The sequence below is a fragment of the Nycticebus coucang genome, chromosome 2 (assembly GCF_027406575.1).
Source record: "Nycticebus coucang isolate mNycCou1 chromosome 2, mNycCou1.pri, whole genome shotgun sequence".
NCBI classification, from domain to species: domain Eukaryota; kingdom Metazoa; phylum Chordata; class Mammalia; order Primates; family Lorisidae; genus Nycticebus; species Nycticebus coucang.
Window position 1 is genome coordinate 25,511,719 of NC_069781.1, and position 14,117 is coordinate 25,525,835.

The 14,117-nt window shown below is 39.2% G+C and overlaps 1 protein-coding gene across 1 annotated transcript in view; it reads left to right on the top strand.

The window, feature by feature from the left end:
• The first annotated feature begins 412 nt into the window (after window positions 1–412).
• Window positions 413–14,117, top strand: part of PTBP3 (polypyrimidine tract binding protein 3) — a 109,339-nt gene continuing 95,634 nt past the window's right edge. Inside the window, 1 exon segment of the mRNA XM_053565819.1 lies at window positions 413–793. Within this exon segment, the coding sequence (XP_053421794.1) occupies window positions 413–793 (381 nt within the window).

Sequence of the window (14,117 nt, forward strand, 5' to 3'; positions counted from 1 at the left end):
CCGTCATGCATCGTCCCTGATCCCCCTACTGGACCGGCGCGGGTCCCGGTGGTCGACTCCGAGCGCAGGGCGGTAGACCGGCGTCCCCTCCCGGGTCTCGAGCCCGGGCTCCGAAGCCCACAGCCAGCCTCTGGCTGCTGGGACGTGCCACCTACATCCGCGCACACCCGGGGCAATCTCACCTCGAAATTAGGCTTCTGGAGGGACATTCCTACCTACTCTGGGGAGTCAGGACCCCAAGGCTTTTCCTGCCAGCAGAGTGAGGTGTTCAAACCTGGCTGCCCGGTCCGCGAAGCCGGAAGGCCCGCGGGGCCGCGCGAGGGCGGGCGGGGTGGTCGGCAGAGTGAGAAGCACAAGGCGCGCGCTCCCGCTAACGCAGGCGAAAAGCTAGGGGTCGCGCACGCGCGCCGGGATGGGGCGCGGGAGGCGGGGCCTCTCAGCGACGGCGGAAGAGGGCGCCCTGGAGCCGAGCCGGAGACCGCCAGCTAGTGGGGCGAGCGTGGGCGCGAGCGTAGGGGCGTGCTCCGAGGGAGGGCGCGACGCCGAGGGGCGGAGTCAGGCGAGGCGGGGACGCGCCCGCGGGGAGGGGAAGGCGGGGGCGCGGCGGTGGCGGGAGCGTGCCCGGTCCCCGCCCCTGTTTCCCACTCTCTTTCCACCTCCGACCCGCCGGGGCTCGGGAGAAGCGCCTCTCGCCTGTCCCCGGAATCGCCCTGCTGCCACCACCCGCACTCTCCGCTCGCGGTGAGCCCGTCAGTCCCTGTACTGTGCGCTCCTCCATCTGGGCCATGGATGGGTAAGTGCTGGGCGGCGCGGCGGCTGCTCCGGGCTGCCCCGGCCCTCCTTCCTCCAGGGTCTTGGCGGGACGCGCCGGGACTAGGGAGCCGGGCGCCGACGGCCGGAAAGCGGCCCCAGCGGAGCCCGACGGCGGGGATCCCCGCATCGCCGAGGCGCCGTCCGCCTCAGCTTCTCCTTTGCGTTTGGTCTGTAATGTCCGCTCCTTCACAGCGTTAACGCCGCACACCGGGAGGTGTAGCAGAGCCCGGTCTGACGGCCGGCGCCGGGGTCAGCCCTGCGCGCCCAGAGTCCGGGGAGCCCGTGGAGCCCGGCGAGCCCGGCTCGGCCTTCCGACACTTCCTCTCAGAAAATGGTGCGCGGCGGTGGGGGAAGCAGAGGCGGCGTTCGGGGCGGGCGTCCTCCGCTGGGGGAGTTGCTGTTTATCGGAGAGGTGGGGCGAGCGGTGGAGCTTTCCCGGGCGGCGAGGCGAGTGCACGCGTCGGTGCACGTCTGGGCGGCGACCTGATCTGCAGCCGCGGCCCTAGGCGGGGACCGGCGCTGCCGGTGACTGACCCAGGTCTCCTGACTTGTACTGTGAGATATGTTAACGATTTCTGTACAACAGCCAGTCTGGACTTAGTGACCCCGGGCGCTTTCTCCTTCACCACTCCCCCCACCCCAAGAACTTAGTGAATTTGCTGCTGTTTATGTAAAGTATTATGTACGTGCAATTTGGGGAGAGATTTCGAATGCTCAAAAATTTAATGGGGTCCACGATTAAAATTAAAATATTTAGAATCACCTATAGAAATAGTTCTTCCGGGACCCAAGGATCTAAGGTGGGAACCAGACATATTTTAGTAATTAAAGAAACAGTTGTTTTAGGATCTTGGTTGAAGTATGTGTACATGAAGGTTTTTTTTTTTTTTAACTTGTCCAGCTTTGTTAGAGATTATAAATCCATTTATTTATTCCCTTTATGCATTTGATGTTTTTTTTAACCTGCTTTTGGGTACGAGATTTCTGGTTGTGGATTATATGGAACTTGCTTGAACAGTAAAAGCTGTTTACATGTTGCCATGCAGTTGATGGTTTTTGTCATGGTGTGTAAAGAGGATGGAATTTTCCAACAGATTTTGCCCTCATTAGATGTCATTTACTTTAGTTTCACAGTATTAAGTGTATATGATAGACAGGATTAACTCATTTGAATGCAGATTGCGCACTGCTATACACAACAAAGTGCAGTTTTAGTCTTATTTAGATGGTGATCTTTTTTAAAATTTCTACCTAAAATTTTTTTATACTAATCTTATGTTCTAATGGGTTGTGATGTTATTTAAAATATTGTTCTTACAATATTGAAGCTTCTCTGAGAATATTGTCGAAGTCTTACTGTACATTAATTACCTTATTCAGTTACATTTTATATGTAAATGTACATTTTATATGTGCAAAATTTTGTAATCTTGGTGATTTGTGTTATGCCAATATTTCAGAAGAGAAAGACTGAAATTAGTATTTATGTATAGGTTATTGTCATTAGAAGATTTGACTTAAATATGGAACCAGGCTAGCTTCTTGTGTCATAAAATTTATAGTTAAAATAAGGAGGACTCTTGTGTCTTGGCTGTTAACACTCTTGGATAACTATGAAGTGCAAACTTTTTGATTGTGTTTTTGTGGTTTTAAAGCTAAGATTGAGTTTATTGCTTTACATATTTAGGGCAGTGATACAGATACTGAAAGGTAAGTTTATTTGGAAGTTCAAGTGGGAGCATGATTTGTTCTTTGCATCTGGACAATAACCATAATAATGCACAATCTTTTTATGCAGAAAACATCAGTTACTTATCACGTTAAAATTTTAGACAAATGAATGTCAAGTTTCAGAAGTTAGGGAAATTAAATATCTACATGGCTATTGTTTCAAACAATTCAGTTTGCATCATTGACCCAAGAGTTATATATTTGTTTGCATTTATAAAGTAACAATGACCTTCAGGTTATTAACAATATGTAGCGATTATTTGTAGCTTTCTTTTAGGAGATAAACTATTTGAAAACTGTTTCTTTGGAGTTAGAGGAGATGAAGGTTTGTAGGGCAGGAAGCTTTGTGTGGCAGGAGGTTACAGGGGTTTTTACACCTTGGCCTTAAAAGGTGTGGTTTCAAATACAGTGAATTTTTACCTCCAGGAGAGTAATTAAATTTCTGCATTTTCTCAGTGCCTCTAAGAGGTCTTTTTTCCTTATTTTGGATAGTTAAAAAACAAACCACAAACCACGAGTCAACATATCTTTCCAGTTCCTCCTCAAATCCCAACTGTCTTCTGTGTGTGTGTGTTCACTTCCTCCTGAAAGATAATTTATACTTAAACACCGTTTTTACATGGTAGAGTTTTTAAAAAAACAACTCTTTGAAAATTTTGATGTCTGAAATTTGGTGTTTGTATTTATTTTAGTTCTGAGAGACTGTTTTCACTATATTTTGGTGAGCAATTTGGGTGGTAAATGCAGATTTGCAAGATGCCTTCTATTTCTGTAAAATGCAAGCACTGGTTTTGTTTCATTTAAAATCTTAGATCTGATAATTCATGCCAATGATTTAAAAGAAAGAATTTGGTGATTTTAAGTTTTGGTTTATATTTGTTATATAGAGGTAAATGGATAAACACATTATCATTTCATTGGAGCACAACTATGTTTTTCTAAATACTAAAAGGTAATTATTTTTTACATTGCTATTAAGGGTTTGCTTTTACACTCTTCTTGTTGCTAGACTGTCCCATCATTTTTCTTTTTTGTATTAACATTTCACAACTCATCACATTCTTTATTTTTTATTATTGGTTATTGTAGTTTTTTTTTTCCTTTAATCTTATTATCTCTGTCTTTTAAAAACTTGTTCTCTAACTTTGTTTTCCATTTTCTCTTTTTACTTTTTCCATACAGTGTTGTTACAGATCTTATAGCAGTCGGTTTAAAGGTAGGAATCTTTTACTCTCCTTTCATTAGCATTTTTATATCTTAGTTTTGGCATTTTTCCCCCTCAGTGGTGAAGCCCTCTCACCTGTTCTTAAAATTATGTGCTTTACTGTGTGATAATAATATTTTTTTTAGCCCTAAAACAAGCAGAACTGTAGCTAATTTTGGATTTTATATATTTATAAGGAGAGAAACTGTAGTATCATATATATAAAATGTGAACAGAAGTTTCGCTTAATCAAGATGTTTTTTGTTTGTTTTCGTTTTAGCAGTTTAAGCTAGGCCCTGACCTGATTTGTCTTCCATTGTATTCTTTCTTATATCCTCTTCCATGGATGTGCTTAGAAGAAATAAAATAATAGCAGCTAATATTTTTTCAGTGGCTATTATATGCCAAGTGCTTTGTGTATATTTTCACTAATCATTATAACAATTCTTCAAGGTAGGTAATTCCCATTTTAGTGTACAAGATGTGGTACGCTAGTGTTCAAACTCTTGTCTTCCTGGTTCCAAAGTCTGACTTTTTTCATTATACCTATCTGCCAGTAATGAGGGTTCTGTCTACAATGTGAACAGCCAGAGAGCTGTTTTATGTTTTATAATGATTCTTAATCATTTCAGTTTTTAGCAAATGATTTATTTATTATATGAGGCTTTTAAAATATAACTGAGTGTTCTAAGATTGCCTTTAGTAATTTAGTATTTGATATAGCTGAATTGAGAAGGTAGTTTTAGAGGCCACTTACAAATTCAGATTACCATAGGAAGAAATAGTTCTTTTTTTTTTTTTTAATTTCAGCTTGCTTGTTCATTCTTCTTCGTTGAAGTACTCTTTTTTTGTTGTTGTTCATTTTCTTCTTCCTCTGGCAATGCTCTTTCCCGTTGCCTCTCCAGTAGTGGGATTACAGACGCCCACCACAACGGCCGGCTCTTTGATGTTAGTAGAGACGGGGGTCTTACTCTGGCTCACTGCTGCTCATACTGGTCTCGAACCTCTGAGCTCAGTCCACCCGCCTCGGCCTCCCACAGTGCTGGGACTGTGAGCCACCACGCCCAGCCTCATTTTTTTATTATACATATTTTACATATTGCAGATTGACTTATGTAAAGTGTATCATCACTTTCTGTCTTTATCTCTTCATCATCCCTTCTTGTTAACGATTTCAGTGTTCCTGCTTCATTTACATTTATTGAATCGAATTGTGGTGCTCATAGTCTCAAAACACCTTAAAAATAATAAATATAGCAGACAGCACTTGACACTAAGAAACATGTCTAAGACTAGCATAATTTGGGATTATTTTATACTGTCTTTTGTTGTTTTGTGGTGATGTCCTGCTTTGGCAAACTTTTAACATATTTATGAGTTAAAAGTAAGTTGAGTGGCTCCTTTTGGTGAAATATGCCCCCCTTTGGGGTAGATATTTAAGTCAGTTACCCATTTGGGAATTGTACTTGGAGATTGTAAACTGCAGGTTCAACTATAAGTAGGATCACTTTTGGTGTCTCTTAAAGTTCAGGTGCATGAGAGAGAAAATTATTTGGATATTGTTCTGGTCAATAAAACTCTAGAAATGTAATTTGTAATTCTTGAGTTTTATCTGGCAAAGATGAATCCATGAGGCATTTTAAAAACTTATCATTTAGGAGTTAAGGAATTATGCTTGAAGACTGTCATGACTGTTTCATTGTGGAGAAAAATGTCTTGACAACTGAAAGGAAATTTAAATGTTAGGCATAAAAATCATATTTAAATATGAGATTTGGTTTTCTGACTACCTTTTTTGTAGGAAGCACTTTGAAAACAAAGATAGCTCACATTCTGAAGAGAAGATAAACTGATTAGTTGACTCAGTGGCAGTCGGTACTTTTATAGAGTTAAATGCTGGGAATGTAAAATTATTTATTTTATCTGGAGAAATTTCTCATAAGATTGTTCTTTCTTGGATCCCATCCAAGGAAGCTTAGTTACCAAATAGATACTAATAGGCTCATAAGGCTTATATTTCATGTCAATTGTATGAGAGATAAGCCAACAGTTAGTTACTTCCTCTCTTTGCTGTCTGAATGTGATGACACAACAAATGATTTTAGCCAATGGCAAGAGTGGATTTCAGGTTACGTTCCACAAGTTGCTTTCCAGAAAGTAATATGGGCTTCAAAAAAAAAAAAAGAATTGAAAATACTCTTTAGTGTAAAACTTGTGATTTTAGAGAAGGAAAAAAAAGAGTTTTTTTTTTAAGAAATTGTGTGATTCGCTACAATGTGTCATGAGGGCAGGATTTTTTGATATTTTCTTCACTCTTAAGTTTCCAGTGTCTGGCATATAATAAGCTCTCAGAAATACCTGATGTGCAAATGAATACCAGATTGTCACACAGTTAGTTAGGTAGCAGACTCACACTAGAGCCCAAGCCTTGTAATTTTGCTAGTGTGTCTTCTGTTTGGTAAATACCGTGGTGGGAAAGAATTCACTGCGTATTTTAGATCGGAATTTTCTTGAAGACGGGCAGACATTTTCGGGCAGTTTAGGGCCGATACTATGTTATACCTTGTTATATACCTTAGATGTTCTTTGGTGGTATCAATTTTTGAGCTTTGCCAAAATTAAGAAAAATAGATTTTGGTACTTAGGAAATATTTTATTTCTTCATATAAGTTTTGTATTTTGAATTGTTTATTGAGAAACAATAAGAAATAAATGCTGTCTTTAATTTTAAATCCTTCTAAATGAAGAATCAAGTGATAACTGCACATGTTTCAAGAACTTTATTATACTATATAAATTAAAGTGTCAGCATTGTGGGCTAACATAGCTTTTTGTGTATGTAGCTAAGTGTATTTTAGATTTCTGGTTTATACTTTATTATTAACTGGCTTATTTTAAACTTTAATATTTTTCGTATTCTTGGTTATTTTTTCAGAATACTATAGTACTTATTAAAACATGATTTTAAAAATTATGTTCTTTGATTTTAAATATATTTTAGTCTTTTCTGGGTAATCTATTTTGAGTAGATGAGTATAGAAAAACTCACATGTGCAGGAAAGACCATAATTGGCTTCCAGTAATTATCATGCCTGCCACAGAGAGAATGATAATAAGTATAGCATATTTATTTATTTGACTGTTTTTTTTTTTGTTTTTTTTTTTGCAGTTTTTGGCCAGGGCTGGGTTTGAACCCACCACCTCCGGCATATGGGGCCAGTGCCCTACTCCTTTGAGCTATAGGCACCACCCTGTATAGCATATTTAAATTAATTTTGAAAATTGTTTGTCTATTTGCTTGACCGGTGGTTAGCAAACTACAGCCTGTTGGCCGCATCCAGCTTGCCACCTGTTTTTATAAATAGTTTCATTGGAACACAGTCATGCTCATTCATTGTCTATGGCTTCTTTCATTCGGCAGCAGAGTAGAGTAGTGGTAGTGGAGACTGCAGAGTCTATTTACCCTTTGGCCCTTTACAGGAAAAAAAGTTAGTGTACTACTGTGCTTGAACTATGGGGAATGTAGAAGGCCTTTGCTGCAAATCCTTTTCCTTTTAAACTGAGCTATAATTTACACTGAGTAAAATGTGTAAGTCTTAATGGCAGTTTGATAAATTTTGACAAATTTATTCACTAACATTTCCTACACCTAATTAAGATAATAGAATACCATTCCAGAAAGTTCCCTGTTGCCTTTTCCCAGACCCAGTGTAGGCAATTGTTCTGATTACTGTCATCATAGATTAGTTTTACCTGTTTTGAACGGCATATAAATGGAATCATAGAGCATAAGCTTTTTGATGTCTGACTTATTTTACTCAAGATGATTTTGAGATTCATCTATGATATTATATGTATCAATAGTTTATTTTTTATTTCTGTGAATATTATATTATAGGATCACGTCACAGTATTAAATAACCATTCTCATGTTGATGAGGTATCTGGGTTTTTTCTTATTTGGGATTATTATGAATAAAGATACGAACATTTGTTTATAGTCTTTGGATATATGTATGTTTCATTTTACTCCATGCCTAGGACTAGAATCCTTGGATGATAGGATACATTGTATATATGTTTACCTTCATAAAAAACTTTTCCAAAGTGTAATACCACTTTACACTCTGACCAGCTTTGTACTAATATTTTAGTTCAGGTTGCCTCACATCCTTGCCAACTCTTGGTGTTGCCGGTCTTTACTTTTTAGGCCATCTTGTGTGCTAGTATTATCTCATTTTAGTATTCATTTGCATATTGACCTGATGACTGGGGAATATTACTTCATGTGCTTATTAGCCATTCACATATCTTCTGTGAATGTCTGTTAAATATTTTGCTTATTCTTTTAAAGTGGGTTTCTTATAGATAATTTATAGTTAGGTCTTTTTTTTTTTATCAATCTGCTTTGACAGTCTCTTTAATTAGTGTATATAGATCATTCACACTTCAAGTGATGATTAACGTACTTGGATTAATTTCTACCATATTCATAGCAGTTCTATTTATTGCAGTTGTTCTTTCACTCTTTTACTGCTTTCTCTGGTTTAAACTGAGTGTTTTATATGATTCCATTTATTTCCCCTCAGCATATTAATTATACTTCTTTAAACATGTGGTAGGCCTATACATTTACAATTCACTTAAATCCACTGTCAAATAATGCTACACTCAGCTTGGCACCTGTGCTCAGTGAGTAGGGCGTCAGCCACATACACCAAGGCTGGTGGGTTTGAGCCTGACCCAGGCCTACTAAACAACAATGACAACTGCAAACAAAAAATAGCTGGGTGTTATGGCAGGCGCCTGTAGTCCCAGCTACTCGGGAGGCTGAGGCAAGAGAATTGCTTAAGCCCAAGAGTTTGAGGTTGATGTGGGCTGTGACCCCACAGGCAACATAGACTCTGTCTCAAAAAAACAAACAAACAAAAAATAAATAAAGAATGCTACACTGTTTCCTTTGTAGGTATACAATAAGAATATTCCCAGTTCCTCCTTTCTGTCTAATCATATATGATGATCATCTAGTACAATTATTACTTTTACTTATTGTATAGATTTTTGCAGTGACTTGGAAACTATTATTACTAAAACAGAATAAATATAAAAGATTTTATTTTCATTTATTAATTTTCCAGCAGTGTTCCTTTATGCAGATCTGAGTTTCTGATCTATGTTTTCTTCTCCCTGAAGAACTTCTTCCTTCTTTTTTTTTCAGTTTCTGGCCGGGGCTGGGTTTGAACCCACCACCTCCAGCAAATGGGGCCGGTGCCCTTCTCCTCCTGTGGGGATGGGCAAAGTGCCTCATGCCTATAATCCTTGCACTCTGGAAGGCGGAAGTGGGTGGATTGCCTGAGCTCAGGAGTTCCAGACCAGCCTGAGCAACAGTGAGGCCCTGTCTCTACTAAAATAGAAAAACTAGCCTGGCATTGTGGCAGGGGCCTGTAGTCTTAGCCCTGAGGAAACTGAGGCAAGAGGATCTCTCAAGCCCAAGACTTTGAGGTTGCTGTGAGCTATGACACCAGGGTACTCTACCAAGGGTAATGGAGTGAGACTCTGTCTCAAAAAAAGAAAAAAAGAAAAAGAAAAACAAACTCGTGGAACAGGTCTGCTGGCAATAAATTCCTTCATGTGACAAAATCTTTATCTCTTCTTTAGTTTAAGGATATTTTCCCTGCATATAGAATTTTAGATTAGCGCTTTTTTTTAACATTTTAAATATTTTTATTCCATTTTCTTTTAGCTTGCATGGTTTGGCGCAGAGAAAGAAACCTCTGTAATTCTTGTCCTTATACCTACCTCTATAGGTAGGATATTTTTTCCTCTGGTTTCTTTCATGATCTTCACTGTCTTTAGTTTTTTGCAGTTTAAATGATATGCCAAGATGCTAATTTTTTTTTATTTATCTTGCTTTTTTTTGAGCTTCCTGGATTTGTAGTTTGATGTTTATTTATTATTAATTATGAAAAATTATTGGCCATTATTATTTTCATGTTCCTTCTGTCTATGTTCTCTTTTCTCTAGAAAATATTAGATACTCCAATTATATCTGTATTGTATATTTTAAATTGTCCCACAGCTCTTGGATGTTCTGTCTTTTATGCCTTTTTTTTTTTTTTTTTTTTTTTGGCTGGGGCTGGGTTTGAACCCACCCCCTCTGGCATATGGGACCGGCGCCCTACTCCTTGAGCCACTGGCGCCGCCCTGTTCTGTCTTTTAAATGTATTTATTCTGTTTTCTCTTTGCATTTTAGTTTGGGAAGTTTGTATTGGATTATCTTCAAGCTCATTGATTCTGTTCCAGTCTACTGATGAGCCCATTGAAAAGCCTTCTTCATTTTTGTTACAGTGTTTTTAATTTTTAGCATTTCATTTAGTTCTTTTATATATTTTCCATCTCTTTGTATTATTATCCATCTTTCCTACATGTTAGCACCTTTTTCCATTAGGTCCTTTAACCTATTGATCATAGGAATTTTAGACCCATGGTGGCTCATGCCTATAATCATTCTAGAGGCCAAGGCAGGAGGATTGCTTGAGCTCAGGAGTGTGAGACCATCCTTAGCAAGGGCAGGACTGGTCTCTACTAAAAATAGAAAAATTAGCTGGGCTGTTGTGGCAGGCACCTGTGGTCCCAGTTACTTGTTGGGGTTGAGGCAGGAGGATGGCTTTTTGAGGTTACAGTGAGCTAGGCTGAGGTCAGGATACTACCCAAGGCAACAGAGTGAGACTCTGTCTCAAAAAACAAACAAAACAAAAAAAAAACCCAAACAACAAAATCCATGTGTTATTTGAGTCTGGTCCTGATGCTTGTTTTGTCTCTTCAGTCTGTGTTTTTGTTTTTTTACCTTTTAATATACTTTGCAATTGTTTGTTGAAAGGCAGACATGATGTTTCAGAGCATAGGAACTGAGGTAAAAGGCCTTTAGTGTGAGTCTTAATGTTATTCAGGCTAAGAATTTCTCCATTGTTTTTGTTTTTGTCTCCGCCTCAGAGTCTGATACTTGCTGCTCTTTCAGTTGTAACCCAATGCTGTTAATATTGGATCTTTGTAATATGGTAAGGTTTTGGAGCGAGGAAGGGTACTGTAATCTTATGATTAAATATCGTTCCTTTAATTGGCCTGTGTCCCTTGCCCTGATCAGTGACCTTCTCTGAGTGTATCATAGTGTTTTTCCCTCTTTAGGTAAGACTAGAAGATTAGAGGGGGCTGGAGTTGAGGAAATAAAGCCCTTCCCCTAGATCAGACAAGGCAAGTGTTTAATTTTGGAGAATACTTTTCCTCTTGGGCATATTTCACAGTGGTTAATTTACCCCTCCTCCTGCTAGAGACTGGAAGGGATCTTTCTTTTATTTTTTCACCTTGAGAACTTGGTGGGGTTCCTGAAGGAAAGTATGGGATTTCCATAGACTACAGGCTCCAGAGGTTTCTCACTCTTAGGCTAGTTCAGCCTCCTGAGTAGCTGGGACTATAGGCGCCTGCCATGACACCGGTTTTTCTATCTTTAGTAGAGATGGAGTCTTGCTCTTGCTCAAGGTGATCTGGAACTTCTGAGCTCAAGTAGCCTACCCTCCTCAGCCTCCCAGAGTGCTAGGATTAATGGCATGAGTCACCACGTCCGGCCATGACCTCACTTTTCTGATGAGTCTAAAAATAGCTGGTGATTTTATTTGGTAGGTATTTTTCTTTTTGTGGAGATAAAAGTGACAACTTCCAAACTCTTTACTTATTTTTCAAATAGAGTTTATATCTTTATTGAGTTACAAGTGTTCTTTATATATTGTGGATAAAGTCAGTTTATGGCTTGTCCAGTAATTTTTAATTGTATCTTTTGATAAAAAGAATTTAATTTTGATATGTTTATTTTCTTTTTTATTTTTGGTCATAGATTTCTGTATCTTGTCTAAGAAATCTGTTTAGCCTAAGGATCTAAAGAAAGATACTCTCTTTTATTTGCTTCTACAACCCTTGTAGTTTTAGCTTTTATGGTTAGATCTAAAATGAACCTCAGATTTACTTTTGTGTATAGTGTGAGTAAACAGTCTAGTTAGTTTGACACCATTTGCTAAAAAGATTTCCCTTTCTGGACTGAATTGTATTGGCACTATTATTTGAAAGTCAGCTCACTATATGTGAATGGGTCTATTTCTGCTTACTCTATTCTTATCCCTTTATCTGAGTTGTCTATTCTTATGTTAATATCAATCTAGATAACTGGCTTAGGTAGTGTAGGTCCTCCAATTTTGTTCTTTATCAAAGTTGCTTTAGTCCTCCGAGGTAATTTGAATTTCATTTTAAAATTAAAAATTAGCTGTTGATTTTGTTTCTCCTTTTTTGCTTTTTGAGACAGTGTCTCCCTGTCTCACCCAGGCTGTTGCAGTAGCATGATCAGAGTTCAGCCTTGAACTCCTAGGCTCATGTGGATCCTCTTACTTCAGCCTTGGGAGTAGCTGGGACTACAGATTGCACTACACTGTGCAGGCAAATTTTTTCTTTTTTTTTTTTTGGAAAAGATGAGGTCTTGCTATATTGTCCAGGCTGTTTTCAGAGTTCTGGCCTCAAGCTGTCCTTCCACGTCAACCTCCCAAAGTACTGGGATTATAGGCGTGAGCCATGGTGCTTGGCTAGCTTGTCATTTTCTGTACAAGAAGTTGGGATTTTGACTGGGGTTGATTAAAATCTGTAAATCAATAGACATTTCAACTATCTTTTTTTTTTTTTTTTTTTTGTAGAGACAGAGTCTCACTGTACCGCCCTCGGTAGAGTGCCTTAGTGTTACACGGCTCACAGCAACCTCTAACTCTTGGGTTTACGCAATTCTCTTGCCTCAGCCTCCCGAGTAGCTGGGACTACAGGCGCCCGCCACAACGCCCAGCTATTTTTTTGTTGCAGTTTGGCCGGGGCTGGGTTTGAACCCGCCACCCTCGGCATATGGGGCCGGTGCCCTACTCACTGAGGCACAGGAGCCGCCCGACATTTCAACTATCTTTTAAAAAATTTTTTTCTTTATTTAAAAATTTTAAACTGACAGGTAAAAATTGTGTAGGTTGATTGTGGTGTTTTGAAATATGTGTATGTACTTTATGGAATGGTTAGGTTAAGGTAATTAACGAGTATTATTTCACATATTAATCTTTTTTGTGATGAGAACACTTAAAATATACTCAAGATATTTTTAGGTATACAATACATTGTTACCTAAATGTATACAATACAGTGTTACAATACATTGTTAGGTATACAATATAGTATTAACTATACTGACCATGGCATATGATAGATCTCCTGATCTTACGTCTGCTGTCTAACTGAAATACTGTCTTTTGACCAGCATCTCCCCATTTTGTGCCCCCTCCTATAACAATCATTCTTTTCTTTTTTTTTTTTTTTTGTAGAGACAGAGTCTCACTTTATGGCCCTCGGTAGAGTGCCATGGCCTCACACAGCTCACAGCAACCTCCAACTCCTGGGCTTAAGCGATTCTCTTGCCTCAGCCTCCCAAGTAGCTGGGACTACAGGCGCCCGCCACAAAGCTCGGCTATTTTTTGGTTGCAGTTTGGCCGGGGCTGGGTTTGAACCCACCACCTTCGGTATATGGGGCCGGCGCCTTACTGACTGAGCCACAGGCGCCGCCCTGTAACAATCATTCTATACCATTGGTTCTCACACGACCCTTTCACAGGGATCTTCCAATATCAGATATTACCGTTACAATTCATAACGGTAGCAAAATTACAGTTATGAGGTAGCAATAAACATAATGTAGTGGTTGGGGGTCACCACAACATGAAGAACTGTATTAAAGGGTTGCGGCATTAGGAAGGTTGAGAACCACTGTTCTATACTCTGGTTCTATGAATTCAACATTTTTAGATTTCACATATAAGTGAGATCATGTGGTATTTGTTTTCCTGTGCCTGGCTTATTTCACTTAACATAATCTCCAGATTCACCCATACAGTCTCAAATGATAGCATGTCTTTCTTTTTAAAGGCTGAGTATTCGATTTTGTTTATCCATTCATCTACTGATGAACACTTTGGTCAGTTCCACATGTTGGTGGGTATGAATAATGCTGCAGTGAACATGGGGTACAATATATCTCTTTGACGTACTGATTTCGTTATTATACCCAGTAGTGGGACTGCTGGATCATGAGATAGTTCTATTTTTAATCTTTTGAGAAACTTCCATTCTGTGGAATACATTAAGGGTGTACTATTAATAATTTATGGTCCCAGCGACTCTGTACAAGGATTTCTTTTTCTCCACATCTTCACCAATACTTATTTTGTCTTTTATCTTTTTGATAATAGCTAAAGTGTGAAGTGATTAACTCCTTGTGTTTTTAATTTTTAATGATTAGTAA